Source organism: Cucumis melo, chromosome 7 (genome assembly GCF_025177605.1).
Source record: "Cucumis melo cultivar AY chromosome 7, USDA_Cmelo_AY_1.0, whole genome shotgun sequence".
NCBI lineage: Eukaryota > Viridiplantae > Streptophyta > Magnoliopsida > Cucurbitales > Cucurbitaceae > Cucumis > Cucumis melo.
The window spans coordinates 27377798-27394373 of record NC_066863.1 but is presented as its reverse complement, the minus strand read 5'-3'; the positions used below and the strand labels follow the sequence as shown (position 1 = coordinate 27394373).

Here is a 16576-nt window from a genome sequence, read left to right as displayed (position 1 = left end):
AGTATCAATATGCCTTTTTCTCATCATTGTGATAATGTCTATGTTTTATATTTTATTGGAAACGTTTTAACCAAACTATTAGTGGTAAGCTGCTCTATGCAATGGGGTCATTTGTATCGAAATAATGATGTTAATAAAAAGTAATCTTTTGAAAGGGAAAAAAAATAATGGTCTCCACCCTGATAGAATTACTTGTAAAATTTTTACACTGATAGACTTCTATCAATTTCTATCACTAAAGAAGTATCAATATTGGAGAAAAATGTAAATGAATCAAGGAGATATCTAAAATGAGAGATCGAGAAGAATTAATATGTCAACTGCAAGTATGAGATAGGGTAGGACGATTATATTATATTTATTCATTCATTTTTGTTTAAAATAACATGTAAGTAATTTGGAAATTAAAATTTTGTATAAGTTAAAATTTAAAGCTAATTAACAATGGTTTGAAAATTTGATGGAATTGGATAACATCAATATCTTTTTCAAGCTTGATTTGGAAAGATTATCTTTTTCTCATTATTTAAAAAAAAAAAAAAAAAAAAAAACTATTACATTGCAATCTCAATTTCATATGTTCAACTCACAATGTTTAAAATAACGTTAATTTGTCAACATCAAAATAAATTCCAATGAACTAAGCATATAATCTGAAATTTTGTATGATAATTATCATCAATGAATGTCTTTTCCCAAGTAAACCAAGCTTACCCTCTCCTAATCAAATTTATTATTAGAGTGTTCTTACACTCAAATCCAAAACAACTACGAGACTTTCATTTTACTAAAAGAATTGTTTAAAACAAATTCAACTTAAAAGAGTTAAAGAGGGTCTAAATTTGTACATAATTTTTATGTATTTTTTCTTATTAGTAGTAGTATTACCCTTGTGTAAGTTGAGAGGGAGAGAAGTAAATTCTCAAGTTGTGTATTAGGTGTGCAAATAAATTGATCTCGATCGAGTGGTATACTTATCGAGTAAATTTAGTTGTGTTAGTGATATTCTTGGATTTCAAGAAAAAAAAAAGCATTTGGATTGACAACAAACAATTAAGTATAGTTCTATCAAATTAGCGAGAGATCTATCAATTTCGGTAGGCTTGTAAGAGTATATACATATTTTTTTTTTCAAAGGAAAAAATTGCAAATATAACAATTAAATTCAAAATATTAGCATATATAACAATATTTTAAAAAAATTGTAAATATAGCAAAATCTGTCAAAGTCTATCACTGATAGATCATAAGAGACTTTGATATGTACGCATTATTTTAAAATGTTCATATACACTTAATTATAATTTCTATAATTGTTACCTATTATAATTGTCCAAAAAATTAAGCACCAAAAACTATATTTCGAGAAAATAATTTGTGGTTGTGCTTTGGGCCTTGAAAAAAACAAGAGATCTTGTAGGTAGTCAAGAGGAGACGGATAAGAGGGAGGTTGAAAGTGTTACTTTGTTTGAAAAAAGATTTTGTTCGAAGTGCAAACAAAATTTCACTTTGATTAGGTATAAACAATTAAGATCTCGATTAGTATAAACCATTTAGATAAAACTGATAAGAAAAACTACAAGCACATCTCATTAATCTATTATCGCAGAGATATGTAGAGGTCGTTCGTTATTTCTAATATCGACGGAGGGAATAACGGACAAAGCATAATCGTTAAATAACAAAAAAAAAAAATATAGGATAAAGACAAAATAAAAATGAAAAGAAAACAAAATTTAATATTAGAAATAATGGATATATATATATATATATATATATATAGAAAAGGATTGAAATCTATTTGGCCTTTTGGCTTTGCATTAAGAGGAATACATGAACCCAACATGTGATTAGATTGATTCCCACGTGTCAGATCGGCACGTGCCAAACATGAATGGTCTAGATTTATCTAATATTCTCATATTTAGCAAAAGTTATATTAGCTTTTGATGGATAAATATTATAAAAAAAAAAATTCCAATTTATTATAAAGTATTTTTTTTTTCCAAATATTTTGAAATGTATGATAATTTTAAGAATGGTGTTCAACTTTAAAATTATTATTTTGATATTTGTGTTAGTTTATATATCTTACTTAAAAACCTTGCTAATGTAATTAATTAGACATCTTATACATCATGAGTCTAGTCTAAGAATAATGAAGTGGTTGTTGTTTAAATTTGCAATAACAATAAATTAATTAATAATGATTTGATATGAGTAGTTTTAAGTTGGCAATACATTAATTATTAATCTACATTTATTTCTTTTAGGCCACTCAAAATATAATTTTTGGAACTAAAAATATTAAATAAAGCCCTAAAATGATGCCTATAAAAAAAAATTCAAGAGAAAGTGTGATATCAGTGAAAACTAATATTTATACAACTTGGTTAAAGACTTGTTAAGTTGGCAAGCTTAGGAATATAATCATGAACTATAGTGTTGAAAAGAAAATATTTAATTCGAATTTATAAGGTCGTGTTCTAGGAAAAGTAGATCGTGATGTGTTGAGTCAAATAGTAATAAAGAATTAGTCGAGTAATTTCTTTTATCAGGTGAGTCGTGATTTCAATTTTTATTATATTTTTTGGGTTGAAATTATCAACCAAAAAATATAAAATTTCATCGATTATGTAAAAGAGTATTATCTTCTTCTTTTTTTTTTTCTTAGTACATTTAGTCTAAGGTTTAAGATAGTTTTGATTATATACAAATGTATTTCTCGATATTGTAATTTTGATGGTCTTCAAATAATGAAATAGTGTATCTTCCTATTATGAATTGGCTACAACGACAATAGATCACATAAATTGATACTTCGACATTTTTGTTCGATTATTTACATGTCAATTGTTTTTGTCATAACAAAAACATGTAGTAAAAGTATAAAGTGTTGAAGGTTTAATTTAAATAATGAGTACCTTCCAAGTATGGTTGAAGTAGCAAAATTTTAAATTTTTATAATCTAATAAATATAGTAAAATATAGATATCTATATATATAAAAAGAAAAAATGGCAACAAATTTTAGAAACAAACAAAATAATTCTAAAAAAAAATTATACCAAGAAAAGATAGAAAAATTGTATTTTGTAATTTGTATAATATAACATAAGATGTAGATGGGGATGGGGATGGGGATGTGGTTATGCAAATACGAAAGAAAGAAAGAAAGAAAGAAAGAAAGGGATGAACACCGAACACCACCTGTCGGAGGTGAGAGGGGTCCCACAGCCCACGTTGTCGTCCTCTTATTGATGGAATCTCCTGACCCCACATGGGAACCACGTGTCCCCACCCCTCCATTCTTGTCATCATCCAAAGCTTCTAGGTACAGCTGTCCATTTTCCACGTCATCATCTCATGAAATGGCATCATAATTTCATCACATTCATACATACATACATACATACATACATACATACATTGAAAAAACAATTAATTTCTTTTCTTTTCTTTTTCTTTTTCTTTTTTTAAATAATTTCACTCTGCTTTATAAACCCAAGCTCCTCTCTCCAACTCTGTTGCGGACACGTTTTAAGGAAAAGAAAGAGAGAAGCGAATTCAAAAGCCAAGAAAAATGGGAAGTGATTTCTTTAGCCAATCTGAAACGTGGGTTTCTTCTGTTAACGGAATTCGAGAAGACCCAGATGATGAAACTTCCCTTGAAGAAGGTGAAGGAATTGGGTCGGATTCGGATTTCGATGAGTCGGTTCAAATGGGGGCGAAGAAGAGGATGATGATGAAGAAGCGGAATCAGGTTTTGCTTGAAGGTTTTGTTGAGGATGAGGATGATTTGATGAGGACCAAGAGCTTGACGGATGAGGATCTTGATGAACTTAAAGGCTGTGTAGATCTAGGCTTTGGTTTTAGCTACGATGAGATTCCGGAGCTCTGTAACACTCTGCCGGCTTTGGAGCTCTGTTATTCCATGAGCCAGAAGTACATGGACGATCACCAGAAGTCGCCGGAGAGTTCGCCGGCTTCGGCAGTTCCCGCGGACTCTTGCTCGTCTGTGTCGAGTCCGATTGCGAATTGGAAGATCTCCAGTCCTGGTGAGTTTTTCTCTGGGATCTTGATTTTGGAACTGGATTTTGTTTGCACATCGTACATTTTTGTTTTATCTTGATTGTGTAGATCGGTTTTTTGCCCTCTTATCTTCGTAAGGAGTTTGAATTGAGAATGAGCTGATCTTGTTTCTTAGTTGACTGAACTTTTTGAAATCAACTGGGCGGTCTCTATATTTATCTTTAAGTTTGTGTTGATTATTGAAATTTAGGGACTAAAGCAGATTTTCCTTTTCGAAAAGAAAGTTTGAAGGTTAAAACAGAGTAGTAAATTTGAAATTTCAGAGATCTAAGACTTAAACTTTCATTTTTCCCCTACTTCTCTTAAGAAAATGTCTTTTTTTTTTTTTTTTTTTTCCTCAATGAGAATGTGGTTTTTTCTACTTCTGGCTGGTTGGGTGTTTGTTCTGTACTGGTGGGATGAAGTCAAAAGGCCTGAATTTGTCTTCACTCTATCTTGTGCTTATCACTATGAATTCTTGCGGTCCCAATTTTACAAGCTGGTTATCTACCCTGTTTTATGTGTAAGCTTATCTAGAATATATATAGAAAATAAATTGTTTTCCTTAAAAAAGCATTGAAAATAAATATTGATTCAACATGATTTAAGATGGGGGATTTTACAATCTAGAAAAAAATAAAAAACTGTAATCTAGAGCTTGGGGCAAGACATTCTTTTGAACTTTTGAAGCTATTTGTCATACAGGTGATCATCCAGAAGATGTTAAAGCAAGGCTCAAATTTTGGGCTCAGGCAGTGGCATGTACTGTTAGACTATGCAACTAAGAAGACCATGGAATGGAAGTTTTGATTTGGCAGAGAAAAATGAATGCATCTTTTTGCACCAGTAACCTTTAGCCTTATGGTTTGACGACGTTGCAAAGGTTCGAAAAAAAGATAGATTGAATGATTGAATGAACGAACAGGTCGTTTGATGAGTCTGACTTATGAAGAAGAAGAAGAAAAAGAAGAAGAATGTGTCAGGTTTGAGATTAACCATACACCAAAATGAGTCTGACTGAGATAGATTTTGTAAAATATGTAGTTCTTTTTTGTAAATTTGAGAATAAATTGATCATAATAATGTTATGAGTTCATCAATTCTATATCTCCATTTTGTTTTGGTTTCAATTTAAACATCAGTTGGTGGTTTTTATGCAGTGGTTTTGACTTTGAGAGCTTAGCTTCCATAACCACACCCAACACCCAAGTCTCTTTCACTGACCTTTTTGCATATGGCTGAGGTAACTAACTGTGCTAACCCCCAAAGTGGTTCTTCTCTTCTCTGTTTTGACCCCATTCTCTAGGTAACTGACCCTGACTTTACTAACTATCAGGTTTTTCCAAAGGAAAGCACAGGGCAGAAAGTTCATTCTTTGTTGTTTCAATGTCTAAGTAGAGAAGTTTTTGGTTTCTTATTTTGGGTTGTTGGTGGTAATGTCTTCTAGTTTCTGCTATTCAACAACTTGAAATTAGAGGCCGGGGAACTTAACGGTCTTGATGTCGTCTCTACTTCTGATTTTCTAATCTACCTAAGGGCCTTGATGCCAAAGGAAAAGAGGATGTTTGGTTTATGTTGTATTTGTAGAAAGGTTGTTGACTTATGATGCCCTTGTAGTTTAGTTCTTGAGCTCAGGCCAAGTTTTGCCAAAGAGAAGAGAAGATGGGAGAATTTAACTTTACTTCTTTGTTTATCTATGGGCTTTGAGCGTTTGGCAACCAAACATGTAACGAGATAGGTGATTAAAAATCAACCACATTCACCTTGTTATTTGTATTTCTTACTCCATTATTCATGTCCACTCCTTTGATCCCTCTTTCCTACAATAATTAACAACTCAATTTTCCAACTTTACAATGAAAATATATCAATTTCATGATTTATTCATTTCTTTCGCCATGAATCAAGCAATTTAATCATTTCTCACTAAGTTTTAAAAAGGCAATTTTACTTACTTTTTTGATATTTAGCTATGAACTTGAATGTGTTCTTCAAAAAGAAAGGAGAAAGAATAGATTTGACATTGAAATATGAAGCATTCTTTCTCAATTAAATATGAGCTTAATTTTAAATCTTTTACCCTAAAACTACTTTACGTGTATATATATATATATATTAGATTTTTGAAAAGATTACAATAAAACAAATAAATCAATAAATGGAAGTAGTCATCAAAACTATCGTATTTAAGTTTTGCAATACAAGTAAAACACTACAATCAAAAAGTTTGATATTCTCTCTTAAAAGGGTAACTTTAAGAATTTAAAATAATGGGGTATTTGAATTGCAAAAGTGATGCTTGCAAGAGTTAAAATTTCAAAAAGGAAACAAACCCAGTTACAAATTTATAAGAATGGTCAACATTGAATTGACACATTGATTATTATATTAAAAACGAGATTCTAACTTTAGATTATTATGATAAAGTAATGATATTACAAAAGAAATTTATATATTCTAAGTTCCCAATTATTGGGCCAACTGCACAAAGCTTTTTGTATGAGAATGGTCAACTTGGTAATTGGGTGGTAATTTCAGATAATGTTAAAAATGGTTTTAGTATTTCATTTTGATACTTCAAAACATATTTGACCTTTTCCAAACTTCTTTTAAGGCTTTGGTCTTTTCAATTGGAAAGCTATGTGATGTGGTTGTGATTTTCTTTTGGTTGGATAAGTTAATCTTGGTATAGTTTAGTGGATAAGATACTAAATATTGATTCGAAGATTGAGAGTTTAACTGTTCATACATGTTTATATAAGAAAATGTGTTTAGAAGGATAGTGGATGAACGTGAAATAACTATAAATAAAGTCGAGGTTTTTGAATTTTAGAAGTAATGAATGATAGTTGAGGTAGAGCTAGGTTGTTTAACATATAATGTTATCAAATGAGACGTCCAAAGTTTGTGATTTTTTTTTTTTTGGTTACCTTTTAGAAATCAATTATGAAACTATAAAAATTTGTCAATTTACAAAGATTGAAATAACATATGGGTAAAATATGAACAAAAAGAAATGGAAGTATTCGTTGTCTAATTTTAACACGTTAGCATTGCTCTTTTGTTCCGAGGAATTGTCAAAAATGTTAAAACTGATAAAATAATTACAAAATATAGTAAAATTTTAAATTCTTAATAAAATCTAAAATTTTCTATATTTTGATTCATTATACTATATTTAAAAATGTCACTTTCGTCCGTTTCTATTTTATTTAGAAAGAAATAGGGAAAAGAAATAAGAAATAATATTTTAAGGTTAGAGTGTAAGAGTGAAACTTTTCAATTAGTTTGTGAAATCAACAAGAAAGTTCATAGATTTTTTTGGTTTAATTTAACCGAAAAATAAAATAGATTATCATTCAACTTTTAGAGACTCAAATGTAATATTTAAAGTATGGATTCAAAAGGGTCGGTAGGAAGTTTAGAAATTCAAATATTATTTAATCAATCTTTTTAATAGTTAGCTCCACTTTTATAACTTTCATAATTTTAAATAATTTATATAAAAAATGAAGTATTTTAAAAAATAATAAAATACGGAAACTATTTACAATATACAGTAAAATTCATCCAACTCATTTTTTTTTGCTATATTTTATAAATAGTTTTATTTTTTTATTCATAACAATTCTCCAAAAGAATACTTCGGTAAAGGGTACTTTTAAAATTATTGAAAAAAACTAAAAACTATTTTGCCAAATAGAAAAACCTAACTTGCCAATGTTTTGCATATCAAATCAATATCGGTGAGAAGAAAATATTTTGGTAGATGTTAAAAAAAATTATTCTTGATTTAGATTCAATCTCTCGGTCTTTCCCTTTCGGGCTTTTGACTTCACTTACCTCTACGACTGGGGCTTAAACAACCAATTTGCTTAAAATATTTATAAAATACAGTAAAATTCTAGAATTTACTAACGATAGGCATTAATAGTCATTTATACACTTCAATCAATTGATCGTTTAAGAAATTTTACTTTATTTTATAAATACTTTGCTTCATTTTATTATTTTTTTAAAACAATTCTTACGTTAATAGATTAAATTAACTTTCACCAACTTTTCATTGTTATTAAAATTTACATATCATAATTATTTTGAATCAACTAACTCGTAGTACCAAAAGTAAACATCCAATAAAAACTTTAGAAGCAAGAGACACATCTATTAAATTTTAGGACAAAAAAAAGAACTAATCAAAATTTAAGAAATAAAACGTAATTATATTCAAATATGATAAAAGGAGCTGAAATATTTATAAATTATAATGAAGTGTCTTATTTTACTCTTTGATAGTTTATCATATTAGATAGATCGTGATATTTTGATATATTAGATCAGTTTATCGTATTAGATAGATCGAGATATTTTGATATACTCATGAATATGTTTTTTAGAAGTTTTGTTATTTTAAATTTTTATCATTTAAAAAAATTGTTGAAATGTGGAAATTCAAAAAGCTTTAGCCTTTTGGGCACAGAACAGCGCAGCGATAATTTTCGAGGTCGAACCTATCGGCACTGCTTCTGCACTACAAAATCGTCGATGTTGGTCACGATTAGGAGTTCTTCGGCGTTGCTCAAACTTCTTTCTCTTCATTTCCATGGCTTCTCCTCACACTTTTTCAGCACTTCAAAGACCACTAAGCACATTGCCATAGCTCCAAGAGCTCTTACAATAAGACCCACTTCGCGGACTGCCCCAACTCCTCGGTCTCCGAACACCCTCGGCTCTTCCGATGTCGTCAACTCAGTATGTTCTTTACTTTCAAACAAAAATCCCCAAACGCCTAATCTCGATATTAATCATTTATTGAAAAGGTTCAAAGACAACTTAAGTTCGGATCTCGTGCTTCAAATTCTGATGAATTATAAGCTGTTGGGTCGGGCTAAAACGCTAGAATTCTTCTCTTGGTCTGGATTGCAAATGGGGTTTCGGTTTGATGCGTCCGTGGTTGAGTATATGGCTGATTTCTTAGGTAGGAGGAAATTGTTTGATGACATGAAGTGTCTTTTAGTGACTGTGTTGTCTCATAAGGGTCGGATTTCTTGCCGAACATTTTCAATTTGTATTAGATTTTTGGGTAGGCAGGGGAGGGTTAGAGAAGCACTTTGCTTGTTTGAAGAAATGGAACCAAAATTTGGGTGTAAACCTGATAATCTGGTCTTTAACAACATGCTTTATGCACTTTGTAAGAAGGAACCAACTGGGGAACTGATTGATACTGCTCTAAAGATTTTCAGAAGAATTGAATTGCCTGATAAATATTCATACAGTAATGTTATAATTGGGTTGTGTAAATTTGGTAGGTATAGTACAGCTATTGAAGCGTTTGGTGAAATGTATAGGGCAGGTTTGGTACCTACTCGATCTGCTGCGAACATTCTCATTGGGAATTTGTGTTCTTTGAGTGCTAAAGAAGGGGCTTTAGAAAAAGTTAGGGTCAGAAGTACTTATAGACCTTTTACCGTTCTAGTTCCAAATGTGAATCCGAAGAGCGGAGCCATTGAACCTGCAGTTGGGATTTTTTGGGCAGCTAATAAGCTGGGTTTAGTTCCCAGTTCTTTTGTAACAGTTCAGCTCATCTCGGAGCTTTGTCGGGTAGGTCAAATGCAAGAAGCAATTAAAGTATTGAAGGTTGTTGAGCGTGACAAGCTTAGATGTGCTGAAGAGTGTTATTCTGTTGTGATGAAAGCATTATGTGAACATCGTCACATAGACGAAGCTAGTGATCTGTTTGGGAGGATGCTTTCTCAGGGCATGAAGCCAAAGTTGGCTATTTACAATTATGTTATTTGCATGTTATGCAAATTAGGAAATTTGGATAGTGCTGAAAGGGTGTTCGGGATTATGAACAAGAAAAGATGTGCACCTGATCATGTTACTTATTCGGCGTTAATCCATGCTTATGGTGAAAATAGGAATTGGTCAGCTGCCTACGGTTTATTGAAAGAAATGTTGAGTTTAGGCATGTCTCCTCATTTTCATGTGTATAGTTTAGTGGATAAACTAATGAGGGAACATGGGCAAGTTGATCTGTGCTTGAAGCTGGAAATGAAATGGGAAGCCCAAATTTTGCAGAAGCTTTGTAAGCAAGGACAACTGGAGGCTGCGTATGAAAAGATGAAGTCAATGCTTGAAAAGGGTTTGTGTCCTCCTATCTATGTTAGAGATGCGTTTGAGAGTGCATTTCAAAAGAAGGGTAAATTTAAGATTGCACGAGAGTTGCTGCAGAAGATGGACGGAGTCCATCAACATGAGTCAGGAACCAGAAATTCATCATGAGAAAATTCTCTCCTTCCACTCTCAAAGAACTTGTGAGTAGTAGATTTCTCATGCTTGATATATTTGATTCGCTGCAATAGTGATACCAACAAAACTCCTACATGCTGCATGCACGTTTTGTATATTTACAGACTCTAATTCTTTCTCAAAACAGATTGATCCTGGATTCGGATTGAGCAATCCAAAATGTGATTATGAAAATAAAAGGCCACAAATATTTTGAGGATATTCCCTAGCCTACTAAGAAAAAGTGTCCGAGGTCACAGATTATGCTGTGTTTGCTAGAGTATCCCATAGGGTTTTTTCCTCTCCTTTCATCAGTCAGAATGTGGAAGCATTCTATTCGATCGGGATACTAGTTCTTTTATCTAATAAATGATGAGTGGTCATTCTTTAGATGGGGATATTAGTTCTTTTATCTAATAAATGATAAATGATCAATCAAACTTCGAAACTTCAGTATATTCTCATAAACTTTCTTTTTGACTGCAGTTTCCTTTTAATGTGACAATTGCACGAGGTTTTATTTGTCCTGATATCCTAAACTAAACATAAGTTCGTTGTTGATGTCAACATATTTCGAGTCCTTTAAAGTCTTTGAAGCTTGAGCTTCTCTTGTAGGCCCTTCCAGTGAGTGTTTCCAGCCAACCAAGATCTGCATTCAAGTCTAGAGAGTTTACCACTTGAACTAGCTTTGATGAGGATCATATCGGTTAGAATCACTTGCTTACAGAACTTCAGTTTTAACTTATAAGATCGTATCTTGTATTCTTTTTCAGCTGAATCCAAATAACGTTTGTTTCTTCTTTCTTCAGAATTCACCCCAGGGCAACACAATGGCAAGTCGCAACAAAGAGGCCAAGAAGGCCAAGAATTCAAACTAGTTCTACATTTTCGTGAAAATGGGGTAGGACAAGAAGACAAGAAAAAGGAAAGGGCAGTGGAGTTCAGGTCTCTTGGAAATACAAAAGTTGACCTTTCACGTGTTAAGCATCAGACCAACACTAATCACATCAAAGCTTGGTCCCCAGCTAGGTATGTGATCAGTTTAAGCACATGTTTGAGTGTGATTTCGAAATTGTTAAAATGACTATGAAACACGTCTTTAATCACTCAAAATCAATTGAATATTTAATTCTATACTTTTAGATGTAATTTTCATATCTCTAAAGTTGGTTTTGATTGATTAAAAACATATTTCATTACTAATTTTTAAAAGTCACAAAATCAATTCTCTTACAATTTCAAATTCACTCACAAACCTACCCTTTATCTTTATTTAAAAACTCTCTTTGACTTGATTGTTTTGACTTGATTGTCATAACTATTCCCAAGCATCCTCGTAGTGTAAATGTTGCCATAGGAAAGATTGCAGAATCCGGAAGCTTGATAGTAGTGAATGCTTTACTATGAAATCTTTCTTCTCTTGTCTAACTCCACTGTCTGCACCGACACGGTGCTTTTACCCCTATCCGTGCAGTCAACTATTGTAGAGGCGAGATTCAGGTCGTCCTAGCTTTCCTTTGTAAATATCTTTTGGAGTCATTATGATCCCAAAGAAGTGCAAAGTCTTCGGTTGGTCTGTATCTCTTGTTGGCCTCGTTATATTAACAGTAAAATTCAAAGAAGAAATCCTGCTTATGCTCTCAATTGGAGTTGGTACTCTTTTTGTTGGAGTAGTTTGGAAAATAGTTTACGCACCTCTTCAGCACTGATGCGTATGCAGTGGCCTTGTTATTTCAAGATTTTAGAGATTTTCAACCCTTAGTACATAAAAGACTTTTTTGGGACGAAGAGAAGAGTGAGGGAAAAACGATCTTACTTGAATGGATTTATTGTATAGGCTGTACAATAATCTTTTTAAGTTCTTAGAAGAGTTGGGAAAAAACTTAGATGTTGTCAAAATAACTCTACGAGCATAACTTATGTACTTGTCAATGAATCTTGAGGTTATAACGTTTGATTCTCGCACCCCATACATTAATACAACATCAAATTTAGATATCGTTGACATCTTCTTGGTGCATTGATTTTGTCCATTTTGCTCTCTTGTTGTTTAGCAAGTTTACTTATACTTTTAGCTGATCAAGAAACTGTTCCTATGATATTTGAATTGGTTTAGAATGACTTGAAAGTAGTGTTTTCAAGTCAACTACTTCAAGGACTGAATCTAGAAAACATGAAAGTACAAATTGAGTCCTTTATCTAGATAGCAAAACACTATAAAAAGAACATATATTTTTAAAATTCTTATGCAAACTACCATCTCCACTAAAATTATTTTAAAAATACCCTTTTGTCAAATTTTCTATTAGAAGAAAATTATAAAATGTGTAAATAAAGGTACACGTGGGCATTGGTATTTCAATTGTGCCTTTGAGTTTAAACTGCCGACAAATCTTTTTTACATTAGCTTTCCTCTACTGTGCCCATCATTTATTTATAAGTTGAATAAAATAAAATTACTATCATCGGATTTATATATCAAGACCATCCCCTGTTTACTGTTTATTTTATACGAAAAAGCTTTTTTGGTTCTTAGATTTTGAGTCTAATTTTTGTTTTTTGTTTTTGAGTTTGATTTCAATTTAGTTTTAAAATTTTGAAATGTTACAATTTTTCAATTTGATTTGTATATTTACATTCTTAACTTCAAATATTTTACAAAATATCTTTTTATTTAATTTTAATAAATTAAAATAATCAAATGAGTTATAATTAATTATATCTCTCTATTTTTCATCACTTTTACAATTTAATTTAAAATCCTACTTCATAATCACTTTAAATTAATTAATAATAAATATTGAGAATTTAATTTAAAATCTTACTTCATAATCACTTTAAATTAATTAATAATAAATATTGACATAAATGTTTAAGAGTATTTAATAAAAATATGTGCTAAAAGCGTAAAATTTTAAAATTTATGAATAAAATTGTTGTGATACTTGAAGTCTAAATTGAAACTAAAATCAAAATTTAGGGATTAAATTTGCAACATTTTGATTAACTAAAAACTAGGTCCAAAACCTAAACACCAAAAATGTATATTTTTTTTTTTCTATTTTATATTAAAAAATAACAACTAATTCCATGGAACAAGATCATCAAATAGCCCTGAAAGCATTTTGACAGACGTTTCAATAGTTAACCCTTGAGAATGAGATATCTTATGTGTATCTAAAACAATGGTTGATGCTGGGCAGAAAAAAAGAGTTCGCTGCAATCTCACAATTCAATTCACTTTTACTTGTGACCAAATGGATAACAAGTGCCAAATGAAGACCTCTTAAATAAAATTCAAATTTCACCACGTAACACTGTATATATATGTGCAAGGTTCAGAGAAAATATAATCATGTTCATACAAACATTTATAAGCGCAATCCCATAACTAACAAGCCATGTAAATAAGCACTTTTGGAGTTCATTGTGTATGGTTCCTGACCTTGTTTTCAAGCAGATTGCAATAGATTCTCGATGTCTTTCTGCAGATTGAGAAACAAAAATATAAAATAAGCATCTTCATACAACCAATCTTTATGAATTTGATCCGAGGAAAATGATAGGATGTCACCTAACAAGGAAACACTCTGTAACACATGCAAAAAAAAAAAAAAAAAAAAAAAAACTAAAAGGACACTCAAATATGAAAATATATGAAAGTATGTTGTAATGTCATAAAAAAAGATAACCTAACCTTTCCATAGAGTTGGTCTCTTCCAAATTCTTCAAAGGAAATTCCACAAAATTCTTCACACCTTACTCACAACCCAACTCCCTCTATTTATAAGTAAATGCCCAAATAAACTTATTACCTATCTACTAATATGTCCCTTCTAATAGCCATATTAATATTTGCTAATAAGTAATAATTCTTTTTATCCCTAACTAGGGGTATCACAAAAATGTACTAACCTCAATCTTGAAAGGCGAGGTGGTAGGAGCATATCTACCAACTACCTTCCCTTCTTTGTTCACTAAGAACTTTGTGAAGTTCCACTTGATGGCATCGCCAAATAGTCCACGGCCAGCCTCTTGTGATTTCAGGAATTTATATATTGGTGCTGCATCCTTCCCGTTAACGTCAACCTAAAAAACCCACCATTGTCAGCAAGTTGGAAGAATTTTCGAGAACAGTTTTTTTAAGTGAAACAAAAACAATGAGAAATTTTTTAATTTGCTAACAAAGCATTTCTCTCGGATTCCGAAGATAAACTAAATCTATCCTAAATGTTCTCATAATTGACCCAACAAATGCTTAGAAACCGATATTTTGTGGGATGCAAGTACTATAGTATTATTATGCAAATATAATTGAGCTAACAAATGCTTAGAAACTGATACGCTTATATGATTATCCCAAATCATATTCTCAGTGTGTATATTCTTATAACAGACATCAGCTGAGATGTAGGTAGAGAAACTTAAGAGAAACGCTTCTCTTTTGCAAAACAAAAACTATTGCCATGCTTGTGTGTTGCTTTTTTTATTAACAACCATGAAGATTAACCCAATCCCTCAAAAGTTATCTTGGTTGGTTTAAAACTGCATCAGATTATGATTTACCTTATCAAAGATGGGGAATTCAGCTTTGAACCTTGTGCATACAGTTTCCTGAATCTGTTCATTGTTTCCTGGCTCTTGTCCTGCAAACTGATTGCAAGGAAATGCCAATATCTCAAAACCTGCCCAAATACGTATCGTTTAAACTAACACCAGTCTTGAACTACAGAACTTCAAGAATTTTGATATCATGATAATGCCTGACCTTGATTTTTGTATTTGTCATACAATACATTCAGCTCCTTGTAGTTTGATTTCGTTAAACCACTGCAAAACAACAAAGATCTTGAGAAAGAATAATAACAATAATAATAATACAGCACTCACAGCCAGGTTTTCTTGGCATTTTTCCCTCTCACTCTTCGACCCATTTGCACTTTTTATTTACTCTAACTTCCATATAATCATGACTCTCTTTAATTCACTTTAATCAATCATTCATTATCTCATGTTCGCCTATTTGAGAGCGTGTCTGAGCAGCAAGTCGAGGTATTCAAGCAATATTCATGACCAAACAAAGGAAATTCATTCCAGAGACAAACTCTCCAAGAACAGAAAGTTCAATATTCAAAATGGACAATAAAAAGCTCTCCATTACAAAACCTAAAGTGGCTATTTTTATAGCCTTAAAAAAATGAAAATAACTAACTAAACATGAATTAATCTAAATTAAGAAGTAATATAAACATTAACTAAAACATACTAATCATCTCCATCAATATCATCGTGGAAGAAGTGGATTTCAAGAGAGTTAAAAGTTGTCAATGATTCTACACAAAGAGATCACCAACCGACAACCCAACATTCAAATAGTTGGAAGAGAAAAAGAATTACCACTCAGAAGCAACATTCACTATCAGAAGAACTTTCCCCTTGTATTGACTAAGGCTCACATCATTCCCACGAATATCCTGCAAACAAATCCATTATACAATTTCACATATTCCCGAAAACCAAAGTCAACGAAATGAAGAACACGTAATTACACTGAACAAAACAGATCCATTGAAGTTCAGACATTTGAGATATCTAGATCTTACATTACTGATATATCCAAAACAAATACAGAACCAAACAAAAATTACCCAAGTGAAAAAAAAAACGAATGAAACAGGAAAAAATCACTTCATTAAAGAAGCCAAAGTGGACGAAATGAAAAACTAAACTAACTAATCTAATTAATCTCAAATATTTGGAAGTGAAAGTCCAAGTAATCCAAGATTCAGGCGAAAGTAATTAAAAAGAAAACCAAAAGCTCAAAAACTTCGATCTAACAAATCAGCTCAACAAATGAAAACACAAGAAGAGAGATTGAAAAGGCGTGGAGTTGAATACCTTGACAGTGAAATCAAAAACGGAGTTGGAGGAATCTTGAGCCATATTGAGAAGGAAATAGGGAGAGATTTGGGCAGTGCGGTAGTAATAAAAGAGAGAGAAACAAAGGAAGAAGAAGGAGATCCAATTTAAGAATTTAAAAATATGCATTTTCTTGAAGAGATTTCAACGTTCAAATTTTCAACGCAACCCTACGCCGTTGTTCGATACACCGTTTCGTCAAAGCATTTCAATTTCCTTCCATCTATAGATTAGATTTAGTAATAATGATTTTATCTAAATGGTATATATATATATTTTTTTTAATAAAATGTGGG

At 31.5% G+C, this 16576-nt stretch overlaps 3 protein-coding genes across 8 annotated transcripts; 2 read left to right on the top strand and 1 right to left on the bottom strand.

The window, feature by feature from the left end:
* The first annotated feature begins 3486 nt into the window (after positions 1–3486).
* LOC103494552 (uncharacterized) lies at positions 3487–5846 on the top strand. Of its 2 annotated transcripts, XR_538674.3 has the most exons (4): positions 3487–4057; positions 4776–5053; positions 5231–5313; positions 5407–5846. XR_538674.3 is itself a non-coding variant. In XM_008455776.3 (2 exons), the coding sequence occupies exons 1-2, from the start codon at positions 3583–3585 to the stop codon at positions 4853–4855; spliced, it is 555 nt and encodes a 184-aa protein (XP_008453998.1). In that variant the 5' UTR covers positions 3487–3582; the 3' UTR covers positions 4856–5177. The 2 variants fall into 2 exon arrangements, 1 of the variants encoding a protein (XP_008453998.1); XM_008455776.3 differs by lacking the exons at positions 5231–5313; positions 5407–5846 and having other exon boundaries at positions 4776–5177.
* Positions 5847–8521: 2675 nt separating this feature from the next.
* LOC103494551 (pentatricopeptide repeat-containing protein At5g65560-like) lies at positions 8522–12366 on the top strand. 5 transcript variants are annotated; one of them, XR_007822256.1, is made up of 4 exons: positions 8522–10387; positions 10977–11067; positions 11171–11390; positions 11836–12366. XR_007822256.1 is itself a non-coding variant. In XM_051087322.1 (2 exons), the coding sequence occupies exon 1, from the start codon at positions 8616–8618 to the stop codon at positions 10353–10355; it is 1740 nt and encodes a 579-aa protein (XP_050943279.1). In that variant the 5' UTR covers positions 8522–8615; the 3' UTR covers positions 10356–10387; positions 11171–11590. The 5 variants fall into 5 exon arrangements, 2 of the variants coding, with proteins under 2 accessions (XP_050943279.1, XP_050943280.1); XR_007822258.1 differs by having other exon boundaries at positions 8559–8822; XR_007822257.1 differs by lacking the exon at positions 10977–11067.
* Positions 12367–13630: 1264 nt separating this feature from the next.
* LOC103494550 (probable phospholipid hydroperoxide glutathione peroxidase) lies at positions 13631–16535 on the bottom strand. The gene is made up of 6 exons (XM_008455771.3): positions 16260–16535; positions 15759–15835; positions 15130–15191; positions 14928–15046; positions 14277–14450; positions 13631–13846 (listed from the first exon to the last, which is right to left on the bottom strand). The coding sequence occupies exons 1-6, from the start codon at positions 16407–16409 to the stop codon at positions 13814–13816; spliced, it is 615 nt and encodes a 204-aa protein (XP_008453993.1). The 5' UTR covers positions 16410–16535; the 3' UTR covers positions 13631–13813.
* Positions 16536–16576: the final 41 nt, after the last annotated feature.